Source organism: Panthera leo, chromosome B3, assembly GCF_018350215.1.
Source record: "Panthera leo isolate Ple1 chromosome B3, P.leo_Ple1_pat1.1, whole genome shotgun sequence".
In the NCBI taxonomy this organism is placed as follows: Eukaryota; Metazoa; Chordata; class Mammalia; order Carnivora; family Felidae; genus Panthera; species Panthera leo.
The window spans coordinates 131,576,726-131,593,336 of NC_056684.1; the positions used below are offsets into that span (position 1 = coordinate 131,576,726).

At 36.4% G+C, this 16,611-nt stretch overlaps 1 protein-coding gene across 5 annotated transcripts in view; it reads right to left on the bottom strand.

Moving 5' to 3' along the window:
* The window catches only part of EML5 (EMAP like 5), a 185,567-nt gene that overhangs the window by 72,433 nt on the left and 96,523 nt on the right, over positions 1-16,611 (bottom strand). For 4 of the 5 annotated variants that reach the window (XM_042944025.1, XM_042944023.1, XM_042944026.1 and 1 more), the window contains 4 exons: positions 12,062-12,264; positions 11,338-11,449; positions 9,923-10,050; positions 4,453-4,594 (listed from right to left, as the gene is read on the bottom strand). In XM_042944025.1, the coding sequence (XP_042799959.1) occupies positions 4,453-4,594; positions 9,923-10,050; positions 11,338-11,449; positions 12,062-12,264 (585 nt within the window). The remainder of the gene's footprint in view (positions 1-4,452; positions 4,595-9,922; positions 10,051-11,337; positions 11,450-12,061; positions 12,265-16,611) is intronic. The other variant, XM_042944024.1, reaches the window with a different exon arrangement.

Genomic DNA, 16,611 nt, shown 5'->3' on the forward strand with positions numbered 1-16,611 from the left:
ATACGCTGTTTCGAAGGGGCACATGCACCCCAATGTTTATAGCAGTACTACTGACAATAGCCAAAGTATGGAAAGAGCCCAAATGTCCATCGATGGATGAATGGATAAAGAAGATATGTATACACACACACACACACACACACACACACACACACACACACGCATGCAATGGAGTATCACTCGGCAATCAAAAAGAATGAAATCTTGCCATTTGCAACTACGTGAATGGAACTAGAGGGTATTATGCTAAGTGAAATTAGTCAGTTGGAGAAAGACAAATATCATATGACTTCATTCATATGAGGACTTTAAGATACAATACAGATGAACATAAGGGAAGGGAGGCAAAAATAATATAAAAACAGGGAGGGGGACAAAACATAAGACTCTTAAATAGAGAGAACAAACAGAGGGTTACCAGAAAGATTGTGGGAGAGGGGATGGGCTACATGGGTAAGGGACATTAAGGAATCTACTCCTGAAATCACTGTTGCACCATATGTTAACTTGGATGTAAATTAAAAAATAAATTATTAATAAAAAATAAAGTAAAAACATTTCTTCCTCAAAAAAAAAAAAATTCAGGTTTGCAAAAAGCAGCTAGCAAACAACAAAATGGCAATAAACACATGCCTATCAATAATTATTTTAAATGAAAATGTATTAAATGCTTCAATCAAAAGACAGAGTAGCTGAAAGAATAAAAATATAAGACCCATCTATCTATTGCCTACAAGAGACACACTGTAGAAGTAAGGTCACACACAAAAGTGCAGGAATGAAAAAAGATATTCTTTTTTTTTTTTTTATTTTTATTTTTTTTTAATTTTTTTTTTTTAACATTTATTTATTTTTGAGACAAAGAGAGACAGAGCATGAACGGGGGAGGGTCAGAGAGAGGGAGACACAGAATCTGAAACAGGCTCCAGGCTCTGAGCTGTCAGCACAGAGCCTGACGCGGGGCTCGAACTCACGGACCGCGAGATCATGACCTGAGCCGAAGTCGGCTGCTTAACCGACTGAGCCACCCAGGCGCCCCTGAAAAAAGATATTCTATATAAATGGAAACCAAAAGAAGCTGGGCAGCTACACTTTTGTCAGACAAAATTGACTTTAACACAAAGACTATAATAAGAGACAAAGAAAAGAAGGTCAATACATAAGGATAAAGGAGTCAATGCAGGAGGATGTAACGTTTGTTAATATTTATGCACTCAACAGAAGAGCACCTAAATACATAAAGCACATGTTAGCAGGCCTAAAGGAAGAAGTAGACAGCAATACAATAATAGTAGGGGACTTTAATACCTTACTCACATCAATGGATAGATCATCTAGACAGAAAATTATTAAGGAAACATTGCCCTTAAATGGCATGTCACACCAGACGGACTTAACAGATATTTACAGAATATTCCATCCAAAAGCAAGAGAATACACATTCTTCTTGACTGCACGTGGAACATTTTCCAAGACAGATCATATGTTAGGCCACAAAACAAGTATTAATAAATCTAGACTAAAATCATATCAAGCATCTATTCCAACTACAACAGTATGGAACTAGAAACTAATTACATGAAAAAAATGGAAAATTCACAAATACACGGAGATTAAACAGCATGCTACTGAACAACCAATGGGTCAAAGAACTCAAAAGAGAAATCAAATAATACCTCGAGACAAACAAAAATGGAAATGTAACATCCCAAAATTTATGGGATACAACAAAAACAGTTCTAAGAGGGAAGTTCACAGTGATAAACGCTTACCTGAAGAAATAAAGTCTCAAATAAACAACCTAACTTTACACCTCAAGGAACCAGAGGAAAAAAAGAACAACTGAAGGCCAAAGTTAATAGAAGAAAGAAAATAACAAAGATTAGAACAGAAATAAATCAAACAGAGACTAAAGTAATAAAAGGAAAAATTAATGAAACTAATAACTGGTTCTTTGAAAAGACAAATAAAATTGACAAACCTTTAGCTACACTAAGAAACAAGAGAGGATACAAATAAGTAAAATCAGAAATGAAAGAGATGTTACAAATGATACCACAGAAACACAAAAGATCATAAGAGACTACTATGAACAATTATAATGCCAACAAATTGGACAACCTAGAAGAAATGGATAAATTCCTAAAAATGTAAAACCTACCAAGACTGAATTATGATGCAACAGAAAATGTAACTAACATCAAATATATGTCAATTAAAAAAATCAGTTTGCTTTTTAAGAATTGCAATGTCAGTGATAAAATACTTTTGCTGCTGGAACAGACCACTCCCACCATCTTATACTTGGAATTCCACTGGTTCAGACAAAGCAAACTGAAGGAATTGCCAACAAGTCTTTATTAAAGAAACTCTAAGACTACATTTTAGAAGAAAATGATAAAAGAAAAAATGTCTGAGATACAAGAAGAAAATGTGAAGAAGTGAATAAGCATAGATAAGCCAAAGTAAACACTGACTGCATTAAACAATAATAATGTCCAATTGAAGAGGGATTAAAAAAACCAAATTCTCAAAAATTAAAAATAGAACTACCATATGATGCAGCAAGTCCACCCAGCAAGTCCTGGGTACTTATCTGAAGAAAATGAAAACACTAACTCAAAAAGACATATGCACCCCCATGTTCACTGCAGCATTATTTACAATAATCAAGATACAGAAACAACCTAAGTGCCTGACAGATAAATGGGTAAAGAAAATGGTGTGTAAATACACATACACAATGGAATATTATTCAGCCATAAAAATGAATGACATCTTGCCAAACACTATACCATCTCATTGATATGTGGAATCTAAAAAAACAAAAACAGGGGCGCCTGAGTGGCTCAGTCGGTTAAGCATCTGACTTCACCTCAGGTCATGATCTCACGTTTCTTGAGTTTGAGCCCTGTGTCAGGCTCTGTGCTGACAGCTCAGAGACTGGAGCCTGCTTCGGGTTCTGGATCTTCCTCACTCTCTGCCCCTCCCCTGCTCACACTCTGTATCTCTCTCTCTCTCTCAAAAATAAATTTAAAAACATTAAACAAAACAACAAACTCGTAGATACAAAAAACATTGGTGGTTGCCAGTGGCAGGTGGGCATACATGGTGACTATGATTAATAATCACTATATTAATAATAATCATAATTAATACTATATTGCCTATTTGAAAGTTGTTAAAAGAGTAGATCTTAAAAATTTTCATCATAAAAAGAAAACATTTTGTAACTATGTATGGTGATGGATGTTAACTAGATTTATCGTAGTGATTATTTCACAATATACGCAAATATTGGATCATTATGTTGTACACCTGAAACTAATATGCTATGTGTCAATTATACCTCGATAAAAAAAAGAAAGAAAATCTGAGGTCTATTAAAGGTATGTTCCAAATTTGATCGGCTTCCTATGGCCTTGTGAAGAAGAGTATTTGATACTGTGATTTCCTGTGTACACAGAAGTGTGACTATGGTTTTGTGATCTTACTGTAACCCTTCATGTAGAAAGTTCAGTATAGAAATGCTGATATAACATTTGGTAATCTCTAGATCTCAGGGGGAAAAAACAACTAAAGAATGAAAATGCTGGCCATCAATAACTCAAAAAAAAAAAAAAAAAGAAGAAGAGACAGTGACAGGAGTTCAATTATTCTAGAGACAGTGATTAGTTTCAGATTTTTAGTTAAGTACAAATGTTTGAATACAGTAACCCTAGAAGAACAGACTCTTTTAATAGAAGAAAAAAATAAATTAACTGACTGAATTACAAATTCATGTTACCTAACTTTAACTTGGCCCTTATTATGGCCTGACAATCCTTTCATCTGCTGTTTCCATCACATTTCTTACATTCCCAATTCCCAACCTTTTCAACCAGAGTTCCTCCTTCAATACCTCCATATTCTAAAATAACATTCCCTACCACCTCACTAAGAAATGTGAAGCTATCTGTACATCCTCATTTGCCCTAGGTTAATAATATCAGTCTTAATGCAATAACTGAGCCCCTTATCTCTCTATACTGACATGCTAGCTTCATTTGCCTCCTATAAAATGTGCTTAGTTTTGTTTCACCCTGAAATATTCGCCCCTCAATTCTGCTACCCCTTTATAAATTAAGGCCTTCTTTCTTCATTTTTGATTCTGAATTACATATATTCTAGAGTCATAAAGGGTAGATAACTTGTTTTCTTCCTGTATTTTTAATTCCAACATGACACTGCAAACAGGTTCAGGATAGGTATGCTCACAGGAGGTCTCACAAAGCAAAGACTGGGTATAATTAATTTTCTTTATATAGCATCATGAGCAAGTGCACATAGAATAAATATGTAAAGCCTTTTTTATACACCTACTGTAGCTTTCTTAGATTTGTGAAGAGTTAGAAAACTGTGACTAAATGTGACTAACATGTTAATCTGTGCTCAAGTCTGAGAGCCTCTTACCCTTTTTCAGTTTCCGGACAGCCAACATACAATGACTAGGAGACAGATCCCATATTCTTAAGGTTTTATCATCACTGACAGTAGCACAGATGGGCAGATAGGGATGTGTAGCCAAACCCCACACCTCTCCTTCCATGTGTCCCTACAAAGAGAACATAGTTAAGATAAATTTAACCTAAATATATGTGTTTTTAAAAGAAAACTAAAGACAACACCTGATAATACACGACAGGATAATGAATAATGGATTAATCTAAAACTTTCTCTTTGGAATATACCTTAAAATACCTCAGTAACAACTTTATCTTCACAATTACACTACAATCAGTTACTATTTAAACTAGTTTAAAATCCTAAAATAGTCACTGAGTGAGGAGAATAGAAACTGGCTGCCTTGGAATGTTAATAACTGCCACAGAGGAGGAAGTTCCTGCATGTGAGAACAAGGAGTGCTGCAGACCTGCTCCCCAGTGAAACTGGTGAAATTAATAATAAAAAATTAAGGTCTCCGGAAATGGTTCCAAGGGACTATGACAAATGAAGAAACATTTACTCAAGAAAGTCTGCTAATATTTGGTAAGAACAGTGAGAGTTTGCAGTATTTGAACCAAGACCCACTCCTTTCCTCCCCATCTCCAACTCACTGACCTGAAAACTCCACACCAGACTGATGTAAACAACACAAGGTATGGGTGCTCTCTCTCCTTCCCCTACTCTAATGGGCTATCTTCCCAGAAGAGGCAGGTGACCGCATTTCTTATCCTGCCCTCAATGCCTGTTAACAGCTGAAACCTTGATGAGTGCTGGACACAGGTGGGAACTCCCTTCTGCCATCCCTATTCTGAGATGGAGGTTCTACACTGGGGGTCATGCCACTAAGAATACTGGGGCTTCAGTTCAACCCAAGAAGACTTGAGGCTACTGCTCCCTACTACCCCTTCCCCAAAATGGAGCACTCAGTTTCTAAAGCAAGGGACACTCAGAAAAGAGTCATCACTATCCAAACACTCAACTTCAGAGCCTTGGATCAGACAGTGTGCCTGGAAGAAAAAGCAAGCCATAAAATAGCTCCTAATGTCTCCTCAAAGGAAATGACTTGATTTGCTTCACAGTGTAGAAAAGTTCAAGCCTAAAGGTGCTCTCGAAAACAATGAAGGTTGTGATGAAAGGCAAATGGGAGCTGACTGGTACTCCTTAAACATACAGGCTACTCTGAAGACTAGTGAGTTTGCTCAACAGAACCAGGGCAATCTCAGAGATTGCTGGGAGGATACTGCTTCAAGTCAAAATCTCAAACATTAACCTATGAAAGGGGTGTCCCCTTTAAGGAGGCTGAGCAATTTGTGCTCTAGGCAAAGTGTGGAAAACAGTAGCAATTTAGTCAGCATCAGTCAGCAATTTAATGGAGTTCAGGGGCTGGGTGTAGTCAGGGAAAAAGACTGAGGAGAGAAGAGGAGAGGAGACTTCCCAAATCATTTCATGGAGCCAAAATGGCCCTGATACCAAAATCAGACATCACTAGGAAACTATAGACCCATGATCCTTTATATATAGTATGTGGATGCTAAAATCCTCAACTAAGTACTAACAAACTGATTCCAACATATACAAAAAGAATTCTACACCGTAACTAAGTGGGGTTTATCTCAGGAATGCAAGGTTGGTTTAAAAGATGAAAACTAATTAATATAATACACCATATCAATAGAATAAAAAAAAACCACATGATCTCTCAATAGACAAAGAAAAAGCCTTTGACAAATGCTTTTGACAAATGACACAATCTTTCATGATAAAAACTTGCATCAAACTAGGAACAGAAGTGTCATTCGTCAATCTGATAAAGGGCATCTATGAAAAATCCAGTTAATACTAAATGGTACAGATTGAGTACTTCCTCTGTCTGTTCTACTTCTAATCTACATTGTACTGAAGATTCCAGCCAGGATATTTAGCCACGAAAAAGAAATAACAGGCATCCCAATTGGAAGGGGAACAGTAAAACTACATTTGCCATTCACATGATCTTATATATAAAAAATCCTAAAAATCCACTAAAAAACTATTAGAATAAATGAGGTCCATTATACTAGGAGACTTGTATACTAAAAACTATAAACCTGTTGAAAAAAGTTAAAGATGATCTAACTGAATGGAAAGATCCCATGTTCATGGATACAATTTAATATTGTTAAGAGGTGCTATTCCTCAAACTGACCCATAGAATGCTGCTACAAACACTGCTGTACATGTTTTTTTTTTTTTCCTGTGTTCATCTGAATGCCCAGTTATGTACATATATCTCCACACTTTTTTTTTTTTAATTCCACTGTAGATAACATGCAATGTTAGTTTCAGGTGTAAAATATAGGGGTTCAATAGTTCCATATATTATTCAGTGCTCATCAAGATTAAGTGTACTCTGAATCCCCATCACCTATTTCACCCATCCCTCACCCCCACCTTCTCTCTGGTAACCATCAGTTTGTTCTCTACAGTTAAGAGTCTGGTTTTTTGGTCTCTTTTTTTTCCCTTTGCTCATTTGTTTTGTTCCTTAAATTCCACACGAGTGAAATCAGATGGTATTTGTCTTTCTCTGACTGGTTTATTTTGCTTAGTATCATATTCTCTAGCTTTATCCATGTTGCCATCTTGCAAATGGCAAGATTTCATTCTTTTTATGGGTGAATAATATATTCAAAATAATATTCCATTTTATACACACACACACACCCGTCTTTTTTATTCATTCATCAGTTGATGGGACACTTGAGCTGCTTCCATAGTTTGGCTATTATAAATAATGTTGCAAAAAAGATAGGGTGCATGTATCCTTTCAAATAGTGTTTTTGTATTTTTGGGTAAATACCCTAGTGTGACTATTGGATCACAGGGTAGTCCTATTTTTCATTTTTTGAGGAAACTCCATGCTATTTTCTAGAGTGGCTGCACCAGTTTGCATTCCCACCAACAGTGCAGGAGTATCCTTTCTCTCCACGACCTTGTCAATACTTGTCATTTCTTGAGTTTTTGATTTTAGCCATTCTGACAAGTATGAGGTGATATCTCACTGTGGTTTTGATTTGCATTTCCCTGTATATCTCCACACTTTTTCCCCCCACACTTTTAATTACTATAAGTTTTATCTTATTTCCCGCATGGAGTTTCTCAAAAATTTCTGCACTCTTTTTGAGTATTTTTTCTTCTAGATGATTTTTTAAAAATCTTTCCAGAATTTTTGAAAAATATCATTTGGATTTGGTTTATGATCATACTGAATTCATAAGTTATTTAGATGTTTTATGTCTTTAGTAAAACTTTATGGCTTTCTTAACACTGATCTTCCATAGTTTTAGCTATATTTATTCCTGGCTATTGTATAGTTTTCTTTGTGAGTACTATTTCTGTGTCCTATTTTTCTAATTGGTTATTGCTGATATATAGAAATACTATTGGCTTTTAGATGTTGATTTTGAATCTCACTTTACCAGACTCCTTAATTCTAGTAATTTTTCAGTTTATTCTCTTGAATATGCAAAGTATAGGGTTAAAATATCTGCAAATACTGACAGTGTTCTCCACTTATTTCCAACACTTAGACCTATATTGCTTTGTTTTTCTAGATTGGCTAAGACCTCACACACAATGCTAGACAATAATGGTGAGACCTGACATCCTTGTTTTGTTTCTGATGTTTAGGAGACAGCAGACATCTGAAATCTTAAGCTCTATAATAAATAGGAAAAATAACAGGATGTCATTTATCACTTCAAAATCTTTTCTTACAATTATAAAATTGTCTGTGTTTTTGAAAGTGCTGTCTGTGGATTCACCTGTAAAAGCGTACTTGTGTTAGTATTTTCCAAGAGATCATAAATATGTTAAATACCATGACTCTACCATCTTTCTACTTGAAAGGAATATTATGTGGGGCACCTGGGTGGCTCAGTCAGTTGAGTGTCCAACTCTTGATTTCGGCTTAGGTCATTATCTCACAATTTGTGACACTGAGCTCCTTGTTGGGCTCTGTGCTGACAGCGTGGAGCCTGCTTGGGATTCTCTCTATCCTGCCTTGCCCTACCCCCATTCCCTCTCTTTCTCTTAAACTTAAAAAAAATTTTTTAAAGGAATATTATGTAACTGAAGTTAAAGAGTAAGACACCAAATTTTGACAGTAAATTTAATATAAAACGTTTTGTTTTATATGTATATTTGTATATATTTGTATACAATATATACAAATATATATATTTGTACATATTTGTATATTTGTAAATATGTATATTTATTTGCTTACAAATTCTCCTTGGTACATCAGGATATTACGTTAACATTAAAGCATGTGCAGTGCTCTCCTCTAAGTGTGCTCTTTGATGTTTTAACAAAAGTGAGGTGGGGGGGAGTGGGGTTGGAGAAAAAAATAAGTCTGTAATAAGAAAGAACATAATTCTTTTTCAGAATAAAAGGCAAACTTAAAATTGGTCCTACCATATAGAGCTGGAGGACAATTTTTCATTAGGTAGATCCTACCTCACTTACTGTGTTTTAAAGTATTTATTGCTCTCCATACTTTTCAGAAAGATATAATATATATAGGAAATGTATACCTAAAAAATTCTTTTTTTTTTTAAAGGCAAAGGCAAAATACAGCATTCTTTTTTTTTTTTTTTAAAGGCAAAGCTGGGTTTTTTTTAAGTTTTTTTTTTTTATGTTTATTTATTTTTGATAGAACACAAGGGGGGGCGCAGAGGAGAGAGAGAGGGAGACACAGAATCTGAAGCAGGCTCCAGGCTCTGAGCAGTCAGCACAGAGCCTGACACGGTGCTTGAACCCACAGACCATGAGATCATGACCTGAGCTGAAGTCGGTCGCCCAACTGATGAAGCCACCCAGGCGCCCCAATACAGCATTCTTGATGAAAATGTTAAGGATCAGGTGATCCTGCTCTTCCGTTTTATATTTCTACCACACAAATGTTGGTATTGCTATTATTTTTGTATTATGTTAACATTTGTTTTATTAATATTTTCACTGACAAATATTTTCAGCAACAAAATTTTAGTGTACATTTTTAATTTTTTTTAATTAGAAACTTAAGGATGAAAATGAAGAGTTTCACAGAAAAACAACTTCCTTAGATTCAACAAATGTACTTCAAAGAAATAAAATTGAACATGAAATAAATTGACTTGGTTAAATTAATCACAACTGTTTTTTCTTTTCATTGGTTTCTTGTTTTGTGATAAGAAATTACTTAAAATATTGGCAATTATTCCACATGATAATGTGAATATTTATTTACTGATATCTACTCATCAAGCTATAATTAAATTAAAAATTTTTGGTATATATTATGAAATATTTCCCTAATTAATTTAACGTTATTTTCACTATTGTTAACTTTTGGCTCTTACATATTAATCAACTGCATATAAATGGAAAAAAAGTATATTAATTTTTTTCAAATTACCTGGACCAGAAGTGTTATTGGGCCACTTTTATCCACTTCTAGTATTTCGCCATTCTTTGTGCCAACTAAAATATGACCGTGTCCTAATGATATGGCACGTATAGATGGGTTATCTTCCAAGAGAAGACCTGAAATGTTAAGTGGAGATATTCTTCTAGGTATAAAGTCACTAGAATACAAGGGTGTACATATTGCAGATGATGCTACTTTGACAATGAAAATCACGTTACAAGGTTGCCTTTTCCTGTATTTTAAGTATGCTAATAAATGCACTGCATTTTCCCAAACCACTCAATTTACTAATCTCAAAAGCACTACCTAGGAGTGCAGGGGTGGCTCAGTCAGTTAAGCGTCTGACTTGATTTCTGCTCACCTCATGGTGTAGTAGTGGTTCATGGGATCGGCCCCCCACGGCGGCTCGGTGCTGAGGGGGTGGAGCCCGTTTGGGATTCTCTCTTGCCCTCTCTCTCTGCCCCTCCCTTGCTACCGCTCTCTCTCTCTCAAAATAAATAAGTAAAAAAGTACCACCTATATACAATTATTATCCCAGCTCTCCTACTACTATTCCAATAACTGTTTCCTCTTATATTTGCCCCTCCTCATTCACATCCTTACTTTCTTAGAGCACCTACAATATTCCAGTCAGTACTTTTAATTCAATTCAAGATTGATGCTTTTCTGTCTACTATGTCCTAGGAAGGCTTCAGAGATATATTTGTAAACATAACAGGGCCAGCTCCTGCCCTCACAGAGCATATAATGCGGAAAACAGGCCCTGTGGGAGGAGCATAGTGAAACAGGAGCATAACATAAGGGAATTTTAGTTTTTTTGAGGGGATGGAGGGGAGATGGGAGTGGAAGCAATCATCCTCGAAGAAATAATGTTTGAGATTTGAAAAATGAGTATATGGTCAGATAATTGGAAGGGGCAAGAGGGAAGAGAAGGGCAAATTCTAGGCAAAAGCTATAGCATATAGAAAGGCCTGGAGGTCACAGAGAATGTGGTGTAATGCCTTAATACACTGAGAGCAAGGGTAAAAGGAAGGGCCTGCAAGGATACACAGGCAAGGTCAACAAAACACGAACATGAAACAAAATGCCAAGCTTGAACACAAATTCCTGACTGATGGTAAATGTGATGCCCATGTGGGCAATTTTCTTTGAAAAATTAAAAATGATAAATTATCACTAATAATCTTGCATTTGGCTAATACTTTACCATCTGTGTCACAGAAAATAGATTATGAAAGGACAGCAATGATTCTGGCACCCAGTTAAACAGCTTTTCCCATTAAATTCTGATGCCTATCTAGTAAAGATGGAAAAATATATTCCGTGTGCTCCACCTCAGTGGCCATGCATGTTAATGAGCAATTAACCTTTTACTGCTCAAATTAAATTAAATCTCAAATCACCTTTAGATCCTGGTGCCAAAGCGGCTCTTTTTATAGCATAGGTCTTGAGACATCTTTCAAAGGAGTCATCCCAAAGAGCTACTACCCCATCTTTTCCTCCAGTTACAAATCCCTTTGAAAGTAAAAGCTTCAAGTTAATAAAGATCTAAATGTTGAAAAAAATAACTTTATGTTGCAAACCTCTAGAGGAAAGAACATTTACAGCTAAAAATTACAGCTTACAAACAAATTAGCATAAGAATCTATTATGTTTTTTATACATCAACATGAAAACTACAAAAATATTTACAGTAACACTAAACATTCTACTTTTAGGACAGGACTTTAAGAGCAAGGTTTGTAATTTGGAACCATAAGGTAACTCTACCACTTTTAGCAAGATACATATATTCTCCTGGATGCTTCATAATCCCATCCTTCAAAAAGAGAGGATAAGAACAGTAGTTACCTCTCAGGATATGGTGATAATAAAGCACTTAAGCCATTGTTGACACACAGGAAGAGATTAAGAAGTATTGAGTTAAAACTTTTTTAATAGCAGACCTATTTCACTCTGTGTTCAGAAGTTTGAAAGAGGAATAAAAGAAGGTAGAAAGGCTCTAGTTTACAGATTATTACTGGGTGGCTCAGCTCCGCAGAAAGGCAATACTCCTTTACTTGTGAAAATGCTCTACAATCCATGATCAAATTATGTTTAATGTAAAAATATCTTCAGGATACTTACTTTTTCCAATGCATGCATACTAAACACTGGCCCATCATGTGCTTTAACTGTTTTTACAAGAAAGACATCTCTCCAGATACACACGTCTCCTGTGGATGTTCCAGAAAAAGCCATCTCTTCAGTCCATCCATATACTGCACACATCATCGTGTCATTTTTCCCCAGTGTGCCCACGTAGCCTTTTCTTCCAATCAATCCTCCCCCTGGTTCATAAAAAAATATCACAGAAGTACCACTTTTAAAATGAATAAAATGATAAAATTTCTTTCCTACTGTAAATGTTTAAATAGAGACTTAAAAAGAAAAATATAAGTCTCTCAATCAGCAACTTGCCTGGCTGAGACAGCCACACCCACAGCACCTTTTAGGCCATAGCTTTTTGGATAAAAACATATATGCTAAGTTGGCTTTAATCAGTCCTTAGCACTTTTGGTTGGTTTTCAAAATTTTTTATTATGACATATTTAAGAAAACAAGAGAGTACCAAAAAACCTCAATACAATGAATGTATGTATATCCCCTAACAACCTACATAAAATTGTAAAAACAACGAAAACATGATGCCAATCCCATCTCCCTTTTTCACCCCTTACTATTGTGAAAGTGATGTTGACTATTCTCATGCATTCCTTTAAATTGAGTGGTTTGGGAAAATGCAGTACATTTATTAGCATACTTAAAATACAGGAAAAAGCAACCTTGTAATGATTATTTTTACTACTTATTTGTAAATTCTTAGGCAATGTTAGATTATCCATGTTTTAAGATTTTCTATAATACCATCCTGTATGTACAGTGAACAACAGTGGTTTGTCCTGAACAACAGTGGTTTGACCTGCGTACAAGTCTATTTTTACATGATACTTTTCAATACAGTCCAATAAATGGATTTTCTCTTATGATTTTCTTTTTTTACAATGTTTATTAAAAAAATTTTTTTTAATGTTTATTTATTTTTGAGAGAGACACAGACAGACAGAACATGAGAGGGGGAGGGGCAGAGAGTGAGGGAGACACACAATTCGAAATGGGCTCTAGGACCTGAGCTGTCAGCACAGAGCCCGACACGGGGCTCGAACTCACAAACCACAAGATCATGACCTGAGCCTAAGTTGGATGCTTTAACTGATTCAGTCACCCGGGCACCCCAAAATGTTTACTTTTGAGAGTGAGAGTGTATGTGCACACATGTGGGGTAGGGGCAGAGAGAGAAGGAGAGAGAATCCAAAGCAGGCTCAGCACAGAGCCTGACATGGGGCTCGATGTCATGCACTGTGAGATCATGACCTGAGCCAAAATCAAGAGTCAGATACTTAACCAACTGAGCCACCCAGGGGCATGCGTTATGATTTTCTTAACATTTTCTTTGCTCCAATTCACTTTGTTGTAAAATTATGCTACATAATATACTTTATAAAATATGTGTTAATTGATGGTTTATGTCACTGGTAAAGCTTTGGGTCAATAGTAGGCTATTAGAAGTATTTGGGGAGTCAAATATTATATGCAGGGTCAGCACCCTAACCTCCCATGCTATTCAAGGGTCAACTATATTCCTTTGCAACTTGCTTTTATCACCAACAATCTGTAGTGGAGTTTTATATATGTTGATTTGTACATCTAGAAAATGCATTTTTGTAACCCTGTAAGCATTCCATTATATGAACATAACCGTCCATCCATTTTCCTATTAATGGGCACTTGAGTTGCTTCCAAGCCTTTGCTATTGAAAACAACACTGCTTTGAACATTCTTGTAAAGGCCTCTTCTATGCAAGTACAAGAGATTCTCTAGGAATGCCCAGGAATGACCACAGGGTATTCACAAAAGGGAAAGCATATAAATGAGAGGTATCATCTGTTGCCAAACTATTTTACAAAGTTGAGGCACTAATTTACACCCCCATTAATAGTGAAAGGAGTTCTTGTTGCTTCCCACCTTTCAGGAATATTTGGTATTGTTAGACTGGGGGACATGAAATACCAACTGAATTTTACTATGGTTTTAATGTGCATTTCTCTGATTATTTTTTATCATATTTTCCTATTTTTATTGGCCATTCATTACCTATTGATATCTTTTGCCCAATTTTTTTCCCAATTGAACTTATTCATTCATTCAGGAAATATATATGCCAGGCACTATTCAAGGCACTGGGGGTAAAGTTATGAACAAAAGAGACAACAAAACTCCCTGTTCTCATGGAGTTTCCTGGTGAGACAGTCAATAAATATAACAAATAACCAAAATGTGCAGTATGTTAACAGATGATGATGGGTGCTATGTAGAAAATGTGAGCATAAACGGGAGATAAGAAATGGGAGAAGCCCGTTTTAAGTAGGGTGGTTAAGAAAGGCCTCACTGGGAAGGTAGAAGTTGAATGAAGGAGGTAGCAAGAGCAAGCCATGCAAGAAGAGGGGTTAAGGCAGAGGGATCACCAAGGGCCCAATGCAGGAATGTGACAAGAACCTTCAAGGAACAGCTATAGAGGTCAGTATGGTGTCGCAAAGAAAATAAGGGAGGAAGTAATGGGAGATGGGGTCATAGAGGTCAAAGGCAGCATTACAGGCCATTGTAAGGATTTATTTTTTTATTTTTTATTTTTTTTTTAATTTTATTTTTATTTTTTAATATATGAAATTTACTGTCAAATTGGTTTCCATACAACACCCAGTGCTCATCCCAAAAGGTGCCCTCCTCAATACCCATCACCCACCCTGCCCTCCCTCCCACCCCCCATCAACCTTCAGTTTGTTCTCAGTTTTTAAGAGTCTCTTATGCTTTGGCTCTCTCCCACTCTAACCTCTTTTTTTTTTTTTTTTTTCCTTCCCCTCCCCCATGGGTTTCTATTATGTTTCTCAGGATCCACATAAGAGTGAAACCATATGGTATCTGTCTTTCTCTGTATGGCTTATTTCACTTAGCATCACACTCTCCAGTTCCATCCATGTTGCTACAAAAGGCCATATTTCATTTTTTCTCATTGCCACGTAGTATTCCATTGTGTATATAAACCACAATTTCTTTATCCATTCATCAGTTGATGGACATTTAGGCTCTTTCCATAATTTGGCTATTGTTGAGAGTGCCGCTATAAACATTGGGGTACAGGTGCCCCTATGCATCAGTACTCCTGTATCCCTTGGATAAATTCCTAGCAGTGCTATTGCTGGGTCATAGGGTAGGTCTATTTTTAATTTTCTGAGGAACCTCCACACTGCTTTCCAGAGCGGCTGCACCAATTTGCATTCCCACCAACAGTGCAAGAGGGTTCCTGTTTCTCCACATCCTCTCCAGCATCTATAGTCTCCTGATTTCTTCATTTTGGCCACTCTGACTGGCGTGAGGTGGTATCTGAGTGTGGTTTTGATTTGTATTTCCCTGATAAGGAGCGACGTTGAACATCTTTTCATGTGCCTGTTGGCCATCCGGATGTCTTCTTTAGAGAAGTGTCTATTCATGTTTTCTGCCCATTTCTTCACTGGGTTATTTGTTTTTCGGGTGTGGAGTTTGATGAGCTCTTTATAGATTTTGGATACTAGCCCTTTGTCCGATATGTCATTTGCAAATATCTTTTCCCATTCCGTTGGTTGCCTTTTAGTTTTGTTGGTCGTTTCCTTTGCTGTGCAGAAGCTTTTTATCTTCATAAGGTCCCAGTAATTCACTTTTGCTTTTAATTCCCTTGCCTTTGGGGATGTGCCGAGTAAGAGATTGCTACGGCTCAGGTCAGAGAGGTCTTTTCCTGCTTTCTCCTCTAAGGTTTTGATGGTTTCCTGTCTCACATTCAGGTCCTTTATCCATTTTGAGTTTATTTTTGTGAATGGTGTGAGAAAGTGGTCTAGTTTCAACCTTCTGCATGTTGCTGTCCACTTCTCCCAGCACCATTTGTTAAAGAGACTGTCTTTTTTCCATTGGATGTTCTTTCTTGCTTTGTCAAAGATGAGTTGGCCATACATTTGTGGGTCTAGTTCTGGGGTTTCTATTCTATTCCATTGGTCTATGTGTCTGTTTTTATGCCAATACCATGCTGTCTTGATGATGACAGCTTTGTAGTAGAGGCTAAAGTCTGGGATTGTGATGCCTCCTGCTTTGGTCTTCTTCCTCAAAATTACTTTGGCTATTCGGGGCCTTTTGTGGTTCCATATGAATTTTAGGATTGCTTGTTCTAGTTTCGAGAAGAATGCTGGTGCAATTTTGATTGGGATTGCATTGAATGTGTAGATAGCTTTGGGTAGTATTGACATTTTGACAATATTTATTCTTCCAATCCATGAGCAGGGAATGTCTTTCCATTTCTTTATATCTTCTTCAATTACCTGCATAAGCTTTCTATAGTTTTCAGCATACAGATCTTTTACATCTTTGGTTAGATTTATTCCTAGGTATTTTATGCTTCTTGGTGCAATTGTGAATGGGATCAGTTTCTTCATTTGTCTTTCTGTTGCTTCATTGTTAGTGTATAAGAATGCAACTGATTTCTGCACATTGATTTTGTATCCTGCAACTTTGCTGAATTCATGTATCAGTTCTAGCAGACTTTTGGTGGAGTC